General features: G+C 36.7%; 1 protein-coding gene across 1 annotated transcript in view; it reads left to right on the plus strand.

The window, feature by feature from the left end:
- Window positions 1–15,538, plus strand: part of FAT1 (FAT atypical cadherin 1) — a 110,190-nt gene that overhangs the window by 43,864 nt on the left and 50,788 nt on the right. Inside the window, exon 4 of the mRNA XM_034065048.1 lies at window positions 14,487–14,548. Coding sequence (XP_033920939.1) covers window positions 14,487–14,548 — 62 coding nt within the window. The remainder of the gene's footprint in view (window positions 1–14,486; window positions 14,549–15,538) is intronic.

Genomic DNA, 15,538 nt, shown 5'->3' on the forward strand with positions numbered 1-15,538 from the left:
TATAAGGCCTTTCTTACATAGGGGATTCCAGCAGAAACGCTGAGTAATTACATATTTCAGAACATACTATATCTGGTGCTTCCAGTGATGGCCCGAATCTGTGCGTCTTGATGCACACATGGCAAAACAGTCATGATGACTTGGCAGTCTTGACTCTGGAGTTTTTTAATTTGAGTGACAATCTGAAAATGTGTTTGTCTAGGATTTAGTATTATCTGACATAACTTTTGCTCTTACTGTCTTTTTTTTCTTTTCCCCTATGTTTTTTTACTATCTCAAGTTTTTTGAAAGTACTTACATTAGGTAGATCCTGTGCCAGTTTAGGATTGTGGTAGTCTGTTTCATAAATTGTACCATGCTTCAAACCACGCATTGCAAAATTAACACCAGCCTTTAGATTAAGTGCTGACTTAAAGACATTTCTATATGTGCAAACCCAAAATAGAATGCTAGTTCAGTATTAAAAGTTTGTTCTATCGAAGAACAGGATTTAAATTTTAGCAGCATTGAGTCTATCTCTTGCTGTCTGTTGGGCTCTGGTAATTATTAAAGCTTTGTGAGGTTATAAAATCATAATGGCTCATGGTCAAACTGGCTACATCATATGATTTTGTCATTTCACACTATTTGTAACCTTTAAAGCAGTATCTTTGTGTCTGTCTGTCTGATTTGGCGACTGAAGTGAAATAGGAAATAGGTACTGCTGCGAACAACTTCCATGGGTTTCCGATAACACTGGAGAATTACTTAGTGAGGAAATGAAGGGCCAGTGACTGCACAGTAGTATTGGCTTCATTTGAACAAAGGAAATCTTTGTTGTTTAACTGCTTGTGGGTTTTAATCCCAATTGATGTAATATCTTAGAACTTGAATAAAACCAGTATTGCCACATTACACACTAATGTGATTTAAAGTTAAATAAAGACCAAAACACTGAAGTTACTTGTTCTTGTTACTTCTGTAGCTGACAGACAATGCCTGACTCAACTACTGTTCATTCATGTCACACAACTCGAAGCATATGTAGCAGCCTGCATGTGCCCAACCGTTTACCTGTTACATTCAGAGAAAATAAAGTATTTGATTACACTGTTTCTGGAACAGATTTTTTTTTCTCTTAATATCTTTCCTTTACTAAAAATGTGACCAGAATTAACCCAAATGTTTGTTGATCTGCAACCACAGAGGGTTACATGAGTAGATGAAAGTTTACAGAGATACGTATTTGGAAAGAAAGCTTAATTCTGCACAAGGTACTTTTATTTTTCTTTTTAAATGCTGTTTAAAGCACTTGAAATGCAGTTAGGTATTTTTCTTTTGGTAGTTTTTAGAACTGGGAAAAGAAGTTCATGTCTGCGAAATTTCTGACATCTTCATATCTGCTTTACAATATTTAAGGATTTAGTATTGGAAAATATAGAAAATTTTCTGTAGTATAGGCAGCTATTTTAAAAAAATATTTCCAAGCATTTATGTAGAGATCCCTTTCAGGTGGTGGTCTTGGGGCTTGCTTAGTTATTTATTCTTTTACATCTCTGGAAAAAGAGAAATAGTAGGAGGTAGAAAATAAATGGGAAGCACAGCAGTCCTTCTTTTCTCCTTTTTCTGTCCCTGAACTGCATAAAAACTTAAGGTCATGCTCTGCATGATCTGTGTTGTAATGCAGGAGTTTAAAAGAAGGTTCTCTTTCCATTTTCCCATATTCTGATGTAGAAATTATGATGGTGACAGACTCCCTCTGTAGCATATGTTTTTTTTGAGGTGAAGCATATATAGCATGTGAAATGATAATTCTAAACAGGGAAGAGATGGTCATCAGTCACTTGCATAGTACTGTCTTCACACAGGCTTTCAAAGATATGTCTTTCCTAGATAATTTTTGTACATAACAACACTATAATGCTAGTATTAATAGGGAATTAATCAAGAGAAGGTTACTTCAAATTAGTGCCATAATTCAGATTGAGCTTGGCTTGACTTGCAAGTGGAGAAAATAAAAGATCAATCCCAGCAAAAATAATAGTTCTACAGCAACTGTGGAGTCACAGCTGAGGGCTAACTAGGAGTCAGCTATAAAACTCTTCTTCAGCTTTTCTAAGAGGGGAGACAAGGCCTTTGACAGCAGTTTATGTGATCTCTGTCATGAGTGTTGCATGGAGGTCCTTACATACTGTTCAGTTACAGAAGTCCTTTAAAGCGGTAGTTAAAACGACTGCAGTGCATTCTAGATTTCCGTTAGTATTGTGCCTTGTAATTGTAGAAAATAATATGCAATTTAGGGAAGATTTAGATTAGATATTAGGAAGTTCTTCACTGTGAGGGTGGTGAGATACCGGAACAGCTTGTCCAGAGAAGCTGTGGATGCCCCATCCCTGAAATTGTTCAAGGTCAGGCTGGATCGTGCTTTGAGCAGTCTGGTCTAGTGGAAGGTGTCCCTGCAGATGGCAGGCAGTTTGGAACTGGGTGATCTCTGAGGTGCCTTCCAACCCAAAATATTCTGTGATTAAATAAAAAGAAGAAAAAAAAAAGGGGGGGGGGGGAAGGAGGAGAAGGAAAGCGTCATTGTATAAATCTCCAAATTCATGTTTAGAAACTAACATTTCAGGGTTCAGATGTATATACACAAACCCAAACAAAGAAAGTGTTGTTTTTATTCATAGTGCTAGATCATATAATGTTTTTTTTTTTTCTGGCATGCTGGGCTGCCTCAGAAGGAATGTGACTGGCAGGGTCACAGGAGGGAGGTGATTCTCCCCTCTACTCCACTGTAATGGGACTCCACACGGAGTACTGCATCCAGCTCTGGGCCCCCAACACAAGAGGGATGTGGACCTGCTCCAGTTGGGTCTGGAGGAGGACCATGAAGATGATCAGGGGGCTGGAGCATCTCTTCTGTGAAAACAAATTGAGAAAGTTGGACTTGTTCAGCTGGGAGAAGTCTCCAGGGAGACCTTACACCAAGTAGTCTTCCACTACTTAAAGGGGGCCCACAAGAAATCTATGGAGGAATGTTTTACAAGGGCATATAGTGACAGGACAAGGGGGAATGGCTTTAAACTGACAGAGGGGACATTTAGATCAGATATTAGAAAGAATTATTTACTATAAGGGTGGTGAGACACTGGAACAGGCTGCCCAGAGAAGTATGGATTCTCTATCCCTGGATGTGTTACCAGGGGCAGATTGGATGGGGGGTTGAGTGGAAGGTGTCCCTGCATGTGGCAGGTGGGAATGGAAAGCATTCGACACTGCCCCACATGACATCTTTGTCTCTAGAGAGACATCAGTTTGATAGGTGGACCACTCAGTGGATAAAGAACTGGCTGGATGGCCACACAAAAAGAGTTGTGGTCAATGGTTCATTGTCTGGCTAGAGACCAGTAATGAGTGGTGTCCCTCAGGGATTGGTGTTGGGACGTGTCTTGTTCAACATCTTTGTCAATGACATGGAGAGTGGGATTGTGTGCACCCTCAGCAAGTTTGCTATGACACCAAGCTGTGTGGTTCAGTTGATATATTAGAGGGAAAGAATGCCATCCAGAGGGACCTTGACATGCTTGTGAGGTGGGCTGATGCCAACCTCATGAAGTTTAACCATGCCAAGTGCAAGGTCCTACACCTGGGTCAGAGCAATCCCAGGCACAGCTACAGGTTGGGCAAAAAGGAAATTCATGGTAGTCCTGCGGAGAAGGACTTGGTGGTGTTAGTCAATGAGAAAATAACGTGAGCCAGCAGTGTGCGCTTGCAGCCCAGTAAGCCAACTGTATTGTGGGATGCATCAAAAGGTTTGTGACCAGCAGGTCGAAGGTGATCCTGCCCCTCTACTCTGTTCACGTGAAACCTCATGTGGAGTATTGTGTGCAGTTCTGGTGTCCTCAGCATAAAAAGGACATGGAACTGTTGGAACAAGTCCAGAGGAGGGCCATGAGGATGATCAGGAGACTGGAGCACCTCCTGTATGAAGACAGGCCGAGAAAGTTGGAGCTGTTTAGCCTGGAGAAGATAAGGCTGTGTGGAGACCTCATAGCAGCCTTCCAGTATCTGAAGGGGAGCTACAGGGATGCTGAAGATGGACTGTTCATTAGGGTCTGTAGTGACAGGACAAGGGGTAATGGGTTAAAACTTAAACAGGGGAAGTTTAGATTGGATGTGAGGAAGAAATTCTTTATGCTAGGGTGGTGAGGCACTGGAATGGGTTGCCCAGGGAGGTAGTGAATGCTCCATCCCTGGCAGTGTTCAAGGCCAGGTTGGACAAAGCCTTGGGTGACATGATTTAGTGTGAGGTGTCCCTGCCCGTGGCAGGGGGGTTGGAACTAGATGATCTTGAGGTCCTTTCCAACCCTAACTATTCTATTATTCCCTTCCAACTCAAACCATTCTATGATTCTATGCTACTCTTAGTTCCTGCCCCAGTTGCTTTGAGATAAAAACCTTTCCATCCAGTGTCACTGCTGTGATACACGTTGGAAAAGCCTGTGCCAAATCATATATTTATGTGATTCTGAAGTCCTTCAAGAGCTTTGAAAAACTTTATGTATTTCAGCAACAGAGATGCAGTTCTGTTTGTTGGCTTTTTAAGGAGACACATTCTTGAATTTGTCTACATTTTGAAAGTTAAAAGTCTGTATTTTCAAATTGGATCATCAGTTCTAAAGTTGGCAAAGAGAGACCGACTATCTCTTGAAACTGGTGAGCTTTCTTAAGGAAATTCTCATTGTTTGAACTAAGAAAAACCAAATAGTAAAATAAATAAACCATAGATACACAGAAAATCCATCGATACATATTTGGAAGGTGAATTTCCCCCATTCATAAGCCGTGTCTTCAAAATTCGGAGGGAATGGATTTTGTCAATAACAGGTAGTTAGCTAGTTTTCATATCTGTTCTTAATTAATTAAATATTTTTCACAGTTTTATATTTTAAAATGTAATGTTATTTGGGGACTGTTTTCTTACAGTAATAGGCGAAATACTAGGAAATTTTAACTACACTTTTTAAATTTCGTATTTCACTTAAAACCTATCACTGTTGTTTATAAAAAAAAAATTTAAAAGTTGTTTTCATACTTTGCCCCCTCAAAAATATTCAGATACTATCAAAACATTTTACTCTTCCTCATAATATTTTTCTGTTTGTAGAATTTTATTAAATGCCATAAGGAGTTCACTAATTTCTCGTTACTTACAGTTCTTCTTAACCAGTGCTGTCAGTTATATGCCATAATTGCAACCAAACCACTGTTTTGTTGCTAAAACAGTCTTAGTAAAAACAGTTGAATTGTATAAGAGTAATTTTGACATCAAGATAATAGCCAACATGGAAATCTGCTCTCATATTTCTCTTATAAATCATGTATTCTTGACTTACTGTAATACCTTTTTCAGTCTCTGTTGTAAAGTTTAGGTTATTTGTGGACTGAGGTATTGTTGCAGCACATGTAAACTTTGACTTGATGGTTATCGCTGCTAAAAAAATCTGCTTGTTGATGAATACATTCAGTTAACACAATGCAAGAAGTTCAGAATTTGTTTAGCTACGTTGTGTTTCAGAGACAATAGCTGCCAATTAAATAGCTTTATTTGCAGAGTAAATTCAAAAGACTACATACGTTCTTTCTTTGTGAAATTTTCAATCTTCTTTGATCCACGTGTTTGTTGCAACAGTTTTGCAGGAGACTAATCATGAAATTACAAAACTTCTTAGCAGAGGAAGTGACCTCAAAACTAACTTCAATCATTCAATAATTGGTTTTAAATGCTTCTCTCAACTGATCATATTTTTGTTTAAAACATATTAACAACTCAGTGCTGGTTACTATAATCTGAAAAATGCATTTTCTTTGTTCAAGAAAAAAAAGCTAAGTTTAGAAAGGAGCATGGGTTTTCTTCCTTTGTTCAGGCACTATAAGTGCAATAAGATTATGTCAGGTTTATAAAGATCTTTCAAGATGGTGTGAGACTGTGGCAGTAATTCTGTACTTAATTATTGAAGATGGTATGTCTCAAAATGAGGTAATAAAGCAAGTGATGAAGATCAGGTTACTTAAAAGAGTTAATTATCAAAGGCATTTGAGCTTTGAATTGGTGTGGCTTTAGTATACCAGAGAGTGCTGAAGGTAAGAGTAGTTTTGCAAGGTAAGCAAAGAAATAACAAAAATTTGTAGTTCTCTGTTGATAGCAAGATCAAAGTTCATTTGACAGGCCATTTATCATCACTTACTAGTTTCACTAATTGCACTTGGATTTTTATTGTTTAATTTTCTATTCAAATTTTTTAACTATTTTTTAGTTATGCATTAAGTGCTATTTTTTTGTATTTTCATCTTACACTGCTTATGACATACAGTTCTGGTTTTTATCTTGTTATATATGAGAGAAACAAACTACCAAAAGGATATGCTTGACAGTGAGAATGGACACATCCTAAATGCTTTGAAGCATTCAGAATGTAGGATTTTAGGCTTTGGTTTATTTTTCTAGTATAGCTATTTAGGGATGTGTGATTATTTATATACTCATTTTCATTATTCACCAAATAGTTCTACTTGTAAAAGAATTATGGCAGAAGCAATTATATCACTGTCTTAATAAATACAGGCTGAAAATAATTTACTACATGGCTAATTATACAAAAGTACAATATTTACTTTTATATTTGAGCAGTTTTCATGTAATTATGTGTCACTAAGCACAGATTTCATATGTCATTTGAAATCTAGTTGAAATTGAAGCTCTACAGTGTTTATTGGATTGGATAATTAGTTGTTTGTGTAAAGAGTTTTTCCTCCTTATACCATATATTAATAATCTTCGGTAGGTTGCTTGTCTTTGCTCCCTGCTTGTAATCACTAAAATGGTTAAAGAGTACTCTGATAAGCAAATTCCAGGTCTTTGTAGCTATTAAAATAGTTAAGGGAAGTGACACTTAATTTCACATACACACCTTGTGCTTTTATTTTGTACTGGCAGGATTGAATAGTTAAATTACCTGGTTACTGATTAACGTGGTGATTCGTGGTGTGATATAGGAGGGTTAAGTAGCTTACTTTTTAACCTTATATGCAAAACTTATGATCTCTTTTGGCAACAAGTAACACACTCATAAACACTGATATTACTATATTTCAATAAATTCAGTATTTCCGATGTATTGACACAAGCCTACCCCTATGCACTAGACCGGGTATTCCTTGCTTGCTGTGGTCCTAACCTGGGTACAACTGAGATCTCGGTTATTACTTCACTTTTCATACTGTTCAAAGGGCAGGGCATTTATTCACTGGGATAAATGTGCCAAAAATGTTTTTGTGAATGAAATCCAGAGGATGTGCATCAGCATTTGAAACAGAAATAAAGAAGTGTCTCTAAGAAAAAGGTGGCCGAAGAACAATTACAGTGTGCAGTCCTATAAAGCATTTTAGACCATTCAGTTTGGAGTTTACCTAGGTGCCTGTATGTTGTGGAAGTGTCTGACTTTTGACTGGATTGTTGCAGATGGGAATTGAAGGGGAAAGGCCCAGAAACTGTGAAAGACTATACTAGTTGAGGGCAATCATGCTATACTTAACAGAAAGGGAACACTGATTTCAGTGCAGTGTACTGAAGTATGTTTCCCTTTAAGATTTTTCTAAAACTTATCTATTTATAGGGTGTTGTAACTCATTTTTTTTGGTAAAATATCCTGATAAGAATGTTCGTATGTGAAGCAAAAACTACTCCTTTAGCCCCCCAAAGTGGATTTAAACTGCCTAAAAAAGCCTGCTAAGCCACAAGCTGTAAGCTGTGTTAGGCAGAAGTGATCTTTGTTCTACCTGAACAGCTGTATAGCAAAAAAAGGTAAGATTCACGAGGCCCAAGAGAACAAGCAAACAGCAAAATAACTCTTTAGCTAGTGGATGGAGTATTCATCTAAGAGTGGAAAAAAGAACCTAGACTTTCAGTTTCTCTTGAAATGTGGTACCGTTTTTGAGGTCTTTATTGAAAGAATGGAAATGATTGCTTTTAAATGTTTTATTTGAACAGAAGAGTCAGTTAATGTGCTTATAAAGCATCCTGTTAGTTTCTTCAGAGAGTATATGTTTATAATCATATTTTCAGCACTTCAAAATTACTGGTGACAGTTCTGTTGCTGGTTTTATTGAAAGCTATAGAAGTGCTTAGGACAAGTAAGAGTTTAGGAATGAAAAGCAAGTCAAATTGCTAAGGAGCTAACTTTAGGACTTTATAAACCAAAGTTGTTCAGTTCCCTTATTGTATACTTTATCCAGTATGATAGCTGGTTAGGACTATGATCTTGTTTGGTTTTTAATTCAGCAGCTTGCCTTCATGGCAGCATATTACAGTGGCACACTGTCTAGCTTATAATCATAATCTATACACGACTGTAAGACATAGAATTTATATTTTGTCAGCTGCAAAGCTGAAACCTGTTCTTAAATCCGCCTGCTATTACTTTTCATTGATCTGTTTTTAATAACTTGTTTATTTGCTTCAGTTGTGAAGCCTTGGCTTGGCTTACACAGAAGACAAGATTTGACTGTAGTCTTGCCAAAAGGCTTATCTGAGTATCCTTAGAAAGCAAACAAGGGCCTTTTCTGGTGGTCACTGTTTATGAAGTAGGTGAGGTGTAAATCATAGTTAACATGAAATTAATTGAAAGATGACTAAAAAAAATTCATCTTCCTGTGGCAGTGATGAAACAATCATGGATTACTGTGCTTATCAATCATTTTGTCCTTATTTGGAGATATTGAGAGCAGTTTAAAACAAAGTCATAGAGATCTTCCCAACAGTAGACTTGATACTCTGTTACCAGGGATGTCTAAGACATGGCTTGCTTACAGGAAGTACTTTCTTGAGCAGGAAACTGCTAATTCTAGTGAACTTCATCTCAGACCAAAGATATATTCCTCTGTCTAGAGGGAAAGCTGTCTTGAATTGGATATAATACACTATTTCTTAAGTGAGGATGATTAGTAGGAAATCCTGCCTTGTGGCATGACAGCATTTTTATCACTTGAAGAGACATAACTGGTCTTCGACTTACAGGATGTGAGTGGTAATTTGCCCTGTGCTTTAGGGTCATATTATGCAATTGTCAAACTAGATTATTACAGCCACATGTGAATTTAAAATCCGTAGGTCCTTCAACTCTTACACTGATTTATATATTAAGACCTTGTAAAGAAAATACCAAGATATTATTTCTAACATTCATTAGAAATGTGTCTTTTTTTGAGGTTGAAGTGGGTGGAATGAGAGCCTGAATAATAATACATTGTAAGCGAACTGATTAAAGCTTTAAACTGATTTGCACTAATGCTGTCCAGAGAAAATATTTCTGCTGACTGGTTATGGTTTGTGTTCAACATAGAAGACAAAAATCTTATCAACAAAATGTGACCTCCCTTATATTTAGTTCCAGTGTCTTTTATCTTTTGAACTTGGTGATAAAAAATGTTGTAGCTGCTTTCCATATTTCCTTCAGTGCCAGTGCACTCACTGAACAGAGAAACTTTCTTTTCATACACTACAATTCAAATAGTGTTGCATTATACAAATCAAGCTTTTTTGTTCACTCACTGGAGGCAGCTTAGTAGACTTCGCATCTGCTTTAGTTTTTTGGATCATGGTGGGTTAGCCCTGGCTAACAGCCAAACTCCTATCCAGCTCCAGAACTTTCATCATCTCAAGTTGGAAAGTCTGTGTACAGTTTTGAAAACACAAATGTTTGTAGGTATACCTGTAGTAGGGAATGCATGATGTATACACAGTATGACAAAAATTTTGAGCCTTCCTCCGCTTGCAAAGACCACTTTTTCTGATGCTACTTCTTTCATCACTGGGATCATCCATGCCATAAAGATAGCTAACAGCATGGAATTAATGTTAACATTCATAACATAGTGCTCATTTAATGTTCTGTGGGGTTTTTTTTAAGAGATGGCATTGTGTGAAAGTTGTTGTTGATGTGCTGTTTTTCAGATGCAGAGGTAAGTAACATGATGTAACAGAGCACTGAGATGAAAGCTTATATGGGATAAAATAAATCCCTGCTAACGTCAGCTCCTTTGTGCTATTTTGTATTCCAAGTGTAGCAGTTTTAATTTATATTTATGTAATTGAATCCTGTAGTGGTATTTTTGTCTATTTGTTTTAATACTGTTTAAAATAGAAATTTAAAGTAAATTTTGTTTGAATACAGTTTGATTTTTTCAATAGACCTCAAATAGGCAGCAGATATCCCCAGAATGTAAACTCAAAAGAGGAAGGAAGAGAGAATACAATCGTATTTGTTACCTGATGAGTTTGGTTTGCTTTGTTATGGATGTTTACAGTTAGTTTCAGCTCATTATAGTACCTCTACAGCTAGTGAGGCAGAACAGCTGTGGTTTATCCAAGCTCTTTAAATTGCTAAGCTGCTGCTATGAAAAAGTTTCCAATAAGGTGAGTTTTGAAACATTGCTGAATAGAAAAATTGCACCAATTCACTAGAGATACCATTTGCTCATCATTATCTTAGAAGTTGTTTGTTATAAACTCTTGTTTTCCTGAGGGTGCTTGACCCATCTTGCCATAGTGTGCATTGATTTCCAGGTGGAATAATAGTGGTGTGACTTACTGGAGTTCATTGTTCCTGTTGGTCTTGTGGAGAGGGAGGAAAGGGAGCTGGGTAAAAGGAGGCAGGAGGAAAATATGAAAATATGACTGCAAAATGGTGCTCTGTGTGTGAGTTTTGCTTCAAAACTGAATGCTTTGTCACAGAGGCCTGTTGTTTCTCACACACACTGTCATTTTTCTCATTCAGCAGTGAGCAGATTCTCCCTACTTCATAATAAGATTATCAGAACTGATTATGTTACAGACTTCTTCAGAGATTAATTGAAATTATCTTTTACTTGTTACTTCTATGAGGATGTGGTGTATGGAGAGGTGTGGTTATTCATTTGTTTTTGTAGAGGAAGTAGCACAGCAAGGACACCTCTGAACTGTTACAGAAAAGAGTGGAGTTCAGTCTAAGAAATTGAAGAACTTTTGTTTTCAGTAGAAAGAGCAGTGTTCCTGGGAGCTAACTTACATTAGGTCCAAAGATTCTCTGCAACCCTTTTAATGGGCAGTCACAAAGACCATGCTGCATAAGAGCACTAGACCTTATTACCATGGCCTTAATTCAGGAAAGCTCTTTAACAACTGATGAAATCTCAGTGCAGCATTAAACATCTTATAATACAGGAAAAACTTGGAAAAAATTGAAAACCTTAGTGATTGCCATAATCAAACCTTTTACACTCAAGCTGTAGTGAAATATTTTATTGAAGCTAAATTTTCACTTAGTAAAGTGGCTAGCAGTAAAGAGTTAAATAAAAAGAATGGCATGCATGTGTATATGATTCTAAATCTAGAAGTGTTACATTTCCTTTGTTGGCATTAGTTTCTGCTGAATATACAGGAAATATATGGTGAAGACTAAACCCTTCTGTTATTGGTCTGAAGTGTTTTAACAGTGTGGTGTGCTTTGTTGAAAGTCTGGAAGTTTTAACAGATCAGAGTATATATATATATATATATCTTGTTCTTACTGGGTGTTTTTCTGCTTATTCATCTGAGCTGTATTGACTGGCTTCATTAACAAGAAAATATGTCTGGAATTAGATTTCCTTTAATAAATTGTAATATGTTGAGTAGCCAGTACAGGATAGAATAATGTCTGGAGTGCTTGCAGCAAAAGCATTTTTTGCTTATTTCTTTTCCCGGAGTATTAGTTGGCATTTATTAGTGGTGGCTTCAGTCCTAATGGCTTTTAATCAGGGAAAAAATGGATAAGAAACTTGAAAGGTCCCGTCTTCCTGCTCTCATGCGTTAGCAATTCTTTACTTGCTTCTGCTGTGAGAGATAGAGTCTAATATTGTCAGAGCATATAGACTGAATATTGACTATTCATAGAAATTCAGGCATAATGAGATATTTCTGCTGGAATTACTTTATTATTCTTGTGCTTTTTGAGACCTTCCCCATCCTTAACCCACCTATTAAGTAGCCAACTCCTTTAGTGGCTATGCTGAAATTTACCCTTTTCCCTTGCAACTGTGATGATTCTCAGGTTTAATGCTTCATTGGAGGGCTTGTACTGGTTTTCTCCAGAGGTTCTCAATAGAAAACTGACGAGAGCTTGTGTTTCTTGAAGTTGCCTACAAGTCCCTTTGCTCAAGGGCAGCAGACAAGGTATCGGCTCTGCCATTTGTTCACTTCCAATTAACAGTTCTGTGCTTTTTCCCATAGAGCCTGTGAAAAGAAAACGTATGGCTTGACCAAGCTCAGACAGGAAATTAGGAGAAAGCTTTGCTTAGAATATGTGACAATAAATATTTTCAGTTGTCATTGTTCACAGCTCTGTAATCCCTATGGGAAGCTGTTACCTCAAGGAGGTTACTTCAGACTTGCAGCATCATTTTTTTTTGTCCCCACTCTCCCCTCCCTTGCTAAATTGACAGTACTAATGAAACAGGTTTGGCTGGGGTTTGCTTTAATTTTCATTCTCATTTTCTTTGTAATTAGGGACAATTGCTTTATAATACCAAAAGAATGTATCTTAACAATAACATACATATTTTCTATGTGCTATAAAAGCATAAAAAGATAAAGTAGGAGAAGATAATAGGTCTTTATGTCTACAATATCAGGTATATAATGGATTTGATACAATGGCAAACCAGACTGCTGGAAGAACAAGGGCAGATTTGACCATAATTGTACAGCCATTATTTGTACTATTTCTTGAATAATAGTTGTTTGAACATTTAACAGCTGTAATATTGCCTTATATAGGTTTTATTCATCTATTTAGTACAGGCTGTTGTTTTTTATGCAGACTACAACTGTATTTTGACAGGAGCACTGAGTAGCTATGCACTGGTGGTATACAATACTGCTTCCATTGGCCTTTCTCTTTTAGGTAAAATTGAAAATCTTTATTGCTGTTCTGACTTATACACTCTGGTTTTTATCAGCTGTGGGACAAAACTGACAGCTTTTTTACTAAAGCAAATCAACCTTGAAAACTTTAAGAGTGGATTTTAATTTTACTTATAAGAGGTCTTATTAATAAAGGTTACAGTATAGTTAGAAGCAGGAACATGAAGTATGTAGCCTTGTTTTCATCTCTAATTTGGGCTTAATTGGGTAATTGCTTCCCTGTTTTTCAGTTTGACAATTAAGGATTGAGATAGCAGTGCTTTCTTGTCACTGTAACTGGAATAGTTGGATAAAAGGTCTCATGACATTACATCATCTTCTGTATCTTATATATGCTGAATTTTTGAGAATATGGGATGCGTTGGCCAGTAGTGATTTATGCTGTGTGAATCCAAATCTTGTTGTCTGCTCCATGAAAAGCCAAGTTAGATCTAGCAGGATTTACTATCACAGCTCAATCTAATGTGAACACCACAGTAGTGTTTGTGGGGCCAACTTGTGTCTGCAAACAAGTTAATGGCTTTTGTGCAGCAAAGAAACTTGAGTTACCTCGTGCGTCTGCATTCATGGCACAGTTAAGCCATACCATAGCAAGCCATTCAACTGTAATTGAGTTGACTGAGTTTATTTTTCATGAAACTAAATAGTTAAAATTTTGAACCTACTGTTAGGGAGAATTAATTTAAATAGCATCCTTTTGTATTTATATTTCACTGTCATTTTGTCACTTCATAATCTTTTAATTTCTTCATTTAAAGCAAAAGTCATCACTCCTTCCTAGTCTTGCATCTAAGGTGTATCAGGCTCTTGCAGCAAAATCTAACATTATGCATTAAAAACTTGTCTGCTATTGCCAACAGCAACTGACTCCTTGTGATAGAATCATAGAATCATAGAATAGTTAGGGTTGGAAAGGACCTTAAGATTATCTAGTTCCAACCCCCTGCAATGGGCAGGGACACCTCACACTAAACCATATCACCCGAGGCTCTTGAACAGCCCCAGGAGCATTCACAACTTTGCCAAATCAAGCCAACAAATACAAATTTCTTTGGTTACCACCATTGATGCATCTCTTCACGTCCTCCTTTTTCTGTTCTTGTTGCTAAAAACGCAAATATATATTTCTCCTGAAGAGATTAATAATTATTCAAATAATGTCTGTAAGCACCCTCTGAATAAGGAGTACCCGCTGAAAGCAAGACTTCTTCTGAGAGAATTACATACATTACTCCTGTTAGAAGCATGACGTGCACAGATATGTTGAAAATTGAACTGCATCTGTCTTAAGGGCTGCAACAGTTTAGCTTTCAGATTGCAAAGAATATTCTCATGGTTTTTAAGCAAACTTCTCACCCCCTTTCCCTTAATGAAAACATAACTTCTGCAAAAATAGGGGAGACCACCTAAGAAGAAATTGTGATTTTGTATATCAGTAACTACTGGTTTAACCTAACCTTCATTCACATTATTTTCTTGAAGGATCTGATTAATTATTCTTTTATATTTACAGGTCTAATTACAACTACGTCTAGAAAACTAGATCGAGAGCAGCAGGGAGAACACATGTTGGAGGTAAATAATTTTTTTAATTCTCTGAAAAATAGTGCCTGTAAGTTCATTGCTCTTTCACCAAGGGTTAAGTTTACCATACTTGATGACTATATGAGGAATTTAGAGAACTGGATTTCAGAAGTAATTTTCTTCTATGTTCATTATATTGCAACATGGAAAATTCATTGCAGTACCTAGCTTATAAAAACAGTGTGTTAGAACCTTTTCATAAGAAGAGTTAAGATACAAATTGAAGGCAATTTTTTTTTTATATCTGTAAACCAGGTTTTTCTTTTAAGCAGTACAAAGGTGTGATTGTTATAAGGAGTATGATTCCCTTTTTTATTTTATTTTCCTGTGTAATTATTGGAATGGTCATTTCAGCCTGCCTTTTGCTGAACATAGACCTCTGAAAAAGAACTGCAGAATCTTTTTTTTTAACATTGAGAATGCTAACAGATTGTATTGAGTCATGAAATATGCATTATAGAGTCTAGAGTCCAAGAGCATGAAATTCATAATGTAATTCTTTTTCTTAGTTACATTTAATCAATCATCTGAAATTTATGTAATCAAAATTCTTATTCTCTGTCAAACATGAAAGAAAATCATGTAGACAGCTGTGTCGTTAACAAGTGTTGTCATGCAATGCGACAGCATTGTATTTCATCCACAGTTACAAATATTGTAGTAAGTATTATTTAAGTATCCAAGACTCAATGTTCATAGTGATACTTACATGCTAAGATTTATCTGGAATTTTTATTTTGCCTCTACTCCTGGATGATAGATAAAAGACTGCAATGTGAGTCAGCGAAACTAAGTATAGCTACAGAAGCAAGTCTGAACTTCCTCAAAACTTGAGAAATCTGTAGAAGAGTTTTCTAGTAGGACTTGGAAGTGAATGTATTCCTTGATAGTGCAGAGGATACTTTTGCAGAGCTCCAGTGTAAATGCACTCTTCCTGGCCTTTTTCTATCCCTTTGGTGCAGTGCAAGCTAGATTAAAGCA

This window comes from Melopsittacus undulatus, chromosome 7 (assembly GCF_012275295.1).
Source record: "Melopsittacus undulatus isolate bMelUnd1 chromosome 7, bMelUnd1.mat.Z, whole genome shotgun sequence".
NCBI lineage: Eukaryota > Metazoa > Chordata > Aves > Psittaciformes > Psittaculidae > Melopsittacus > Melopsittacus undulatus.